At 37.1% G+C, this 3,186-nt stretch overlaps 1 protein-coding gene across 1 annotated transcript; it reads left to right on the top strand.

The window, feature by feature from the left end:
* Nucleotides 1-650: 650 nt before the first annotated feature.
* LOC118488412 lies at nt 651-2,810 on the top strand. Its single transcript, XM_035985974.1, has 2 exons — nt 651-1,109; nt 2,371-2,810. The coding sequence occupies exons 1-2, from the start codon at nt 707-709 to the stop codon at nt 2,709-2,711; spliced, it is 744 nt and encodes a 247-aa protein (XP_035841867.1). The 5' UTR covers nt 651-706; the 3' UTR covers nt 2,712-2,810.
* The last annotated feature ends 376 nt before the right edge of the window (nt 2,811-3,186 follow it).

Genomic DNA, 3,186 nt, shown 5'->3' with positions numbered 1-3,186 from the left:
TACCGGTACGTGTGTGTGGTTTACTTTCTCCTTAATTAGCTATTAATTGCGTTTTTTCTGTTTTATTATGAATAACATTTTAGGTGTATCTGATCAATCACGGATAAAGCCCTCCATGTCATTCGCTTCATTATCATTCATTGTGGATGATGCCAAGTACTTCAAATTTAATATTCCTGGACTGGCAAAGACGGAGTCCGATGAAAGCCTTTCGTTATTCGTAAACATGCCTGGAGTGAAAAAGGAGCATGTCAAGGCATGTGTTGAAGAAACCAGGTCTTTGCTGTCCATCCAAGGCCGAAAATATGAAGAAAGCTATTACGGTGGTAGACTACCTAAAGTAACCTACCATGCATTCATGGGGTTGCCGAATAACTTCGTTCACAACAACACTTGTATAATCAACACAGAGATGCCTCAAGATGGAATGTTTGAGGTCACCCTGCCGAAGCTTGATCGCATAGAATTGAAAAAGACTAACTTCTTCACCAACATCTACTATACTCTTGGATCTAGATTCACTTTCCTTTTTTTTTTTCTAGCATCCCCTCTGGTAGATGCTTGCTTGCTATCTTATCTTTAACTAAACTAGAGTTTTGGACATTGTTCTCATCATCAAACCTGTTTAATTGTTTCAGTTATTATGACTATTGCTCGACCACTTGTAGTCAACCTGTATTGCCCACTGCTGTATGATTCATTCACAATGTATAAGGAGAAGACCGCCAAAAGCCTCCACATGAGCTTAACGCCTGGACCCCAGAAAATGGACTTCACCAGGGGAGGCGGATGGGTATTATTCTTAAACATGCCTGAACTCAAGATAGAGGACGTCAAGTCCTTTGTAAAATACGGCACTTTGTTCATTGAAGGAAAAACAAAAACGAAAACGAACATGGTGCAGTATATTACAGGCATACGTTTACCAGAGTACTTCAAGACAAAGCGTAATATGATCAAGACAGAATTGCAAGATGGATTGTTTAAGATAACCGTTCCCAGTGTGGACACCAAGACTAACATCCTCTCTAGCATCCTCTCTAACATCATCTCTAGCATCATCGTTGATTTCATATCTAAACGAACATGTTCTCTCCATGGAAGCGATGGTACGTCTTGTTTTTCTTTTAACAACTTATATAGGGGCCGATTGTTTTATGGAATCCAACATAATTGGTATTAGATTGGAAAACATCCTAACACAAATCATATGTAGTTCACCTCATGACATATTTAAAATACAACAATTCCTTCCACAAATGGTGGAAGGAATTGTTGAAAACTGATATATTTCAACTGACACACCCATGAAAACTGATATTTTAGAATTACTTCTTCATCAGACAATTTTGTTCTGACTGTGTTTTACTTTTGTTTATTTCTTTACTCATAGTAAAAATATCCATGAGCGGTTAGTGGTTAGTGAACCGCTACAATTGAGATAATCTTGGTCTGTTCATTTTATTAACTGATGGTGACTGATTTTGGCGGGCTACCTTTTATAGCGGTTGGTAAACCCACGGTCGTCTCCAAAAATCACAAAAAATTTTTTTGGCCTTATGCGAGATAAAAAATTTGGGCCCATTCGAAAATCTTCATTGAATATAAACTCATTAATCACTAAAATTTATGTGTATGTAATTTAAATAGTGATTTTTTAGCTAAGTTTAAGAAGTAATTTATTAATTAAAGAAAAAGATGCAGTTAACAAAATTAAGCATTAAATGTCACTAAAAAAAACCAAAAAATAAGCTAAAATAAAGAATTTGGAGACGCCGGGATTAGAACCGTGTCTCGTTGTTGTTTAAGCAAGGCAGTAACCACTAGTATAAGAGCTCATATATGGTATCTTTTGATTCAATGCATATATATTCTATCTTGTACAACGTAAATTCTATACAAAATTAAAAAGATTTGGACCCTTGGAGGGTTTGGGCCTTGTGCCATCGCCCACCCCGCACCCCTACGGGCCGGCCCTAGGTAAACCGTTACAATTGAGATTATCTGGAGAGTTCATTCTCTTTTTTAAAGTTCTCTTTAGAAAGATCCTTACTTTTTGCAGCGCGGAGAGATTTAAAGCATTTCCATAACCATTTTACTGAATGTAATTAACCGCCCGCTTTGAAAGACTATTTTTTTTTGGATGAATTGGGGGTGGATATATAAGAGGGTAATTTTTTAGTGTAACTTTTTTACATTTCAATTCTGTTAACAACCTTACAAACCAAACACAATACATTTTTATTGCAATTATTTTCAGCTTCCTTAATGTCCAATTCATTTGAAACATTTCAATAGCTTTTGAAAATTTTGTGAAACAAACGACCCTTTATCAGTTTTAATTTAGTTTAACAATTATTGTATTTGTAGGTTGGACTTCTAGGATATTCACCAGGTTAAATAAATGGACATTCAAATGGGCTCCCACCCAGAAAAGGTGGACAAAGTATACACCTGATGAGCTTGAAATTGAATTCCCTGTGTGTGGCTTGGGTAATGAAGCAGACATCGATATGCGGGTCGACGTGAAGAATAGATTCATATTAGTAGCTAAAAACAACGAGAAGGGCATCTACTATAAGTACTACCAACAGCTACCACGGTGTGGTAACTTTGAAAAGGCTCATTTTAAATCAAAATTAGATTTGGGCCTGCTGACTGTCAATGTGAAGAACTTCCAAAAAGAGGAAGTGAAATTTGGATTTGATTAGACCAAAGCCGAATCAGGCGAGTTTGTCAACTTGTTTTATAAACGTATGCATCCTTTTCCTTCTGGTATTTTACTTGACGTAGCATGAAATTGCAATGTGTGTGTGTGTGTGGTTCAATTTCTCCTATAGCATGCTTTCTAGACTACAAACAACTGCTCTTGTCCAGCATGCATCATATTGCCTTGAAACAGTTATGCTGTTATAACTGTGCTATCCAATACATAACTCGTACTACTATGTTTTGCCAATGCCTGCAGGTATATATGCCTTAATCTAGTAATAAAATCTCCAATAGCATGCTTTCGAAATGACACAAACGCTGTTAATTTTGAGCCGGGTAATATTGTTGGGTTTTTTATAGTCAATAGGGTTGGTGTCGAACAGCAGCCTAGTGGGGAAGTTGATGAGGAAACGGCCATTGCTGAACAGCGTGCTAAGGGGTTGACCCGCAACCAGTGTATCTCACCATCTCCCG

The sequence above is a fragment of the Helianthus annuus genome, chromosome 16 (genome assembly GCF_002127325.2).
Source record: "Helianthus annuus cultivar XRQ/B chromosome 16, HanXRQr2.0-SUNRISE, whole genome shotgun sequence".
In the NCBI taxonomy this organism is placed as follows: Eukaryota; Viridiplantae; Streptophyta; class Magnoliopsida; order Asterales; family Asteraceae; genus Helianthus; species Helianthus annuus.
The sequence above is the reverse complement of the archived record's forward strand: the minus strand, read 5'-3'. Positions and strand labels throughout refer to the sequence as shown.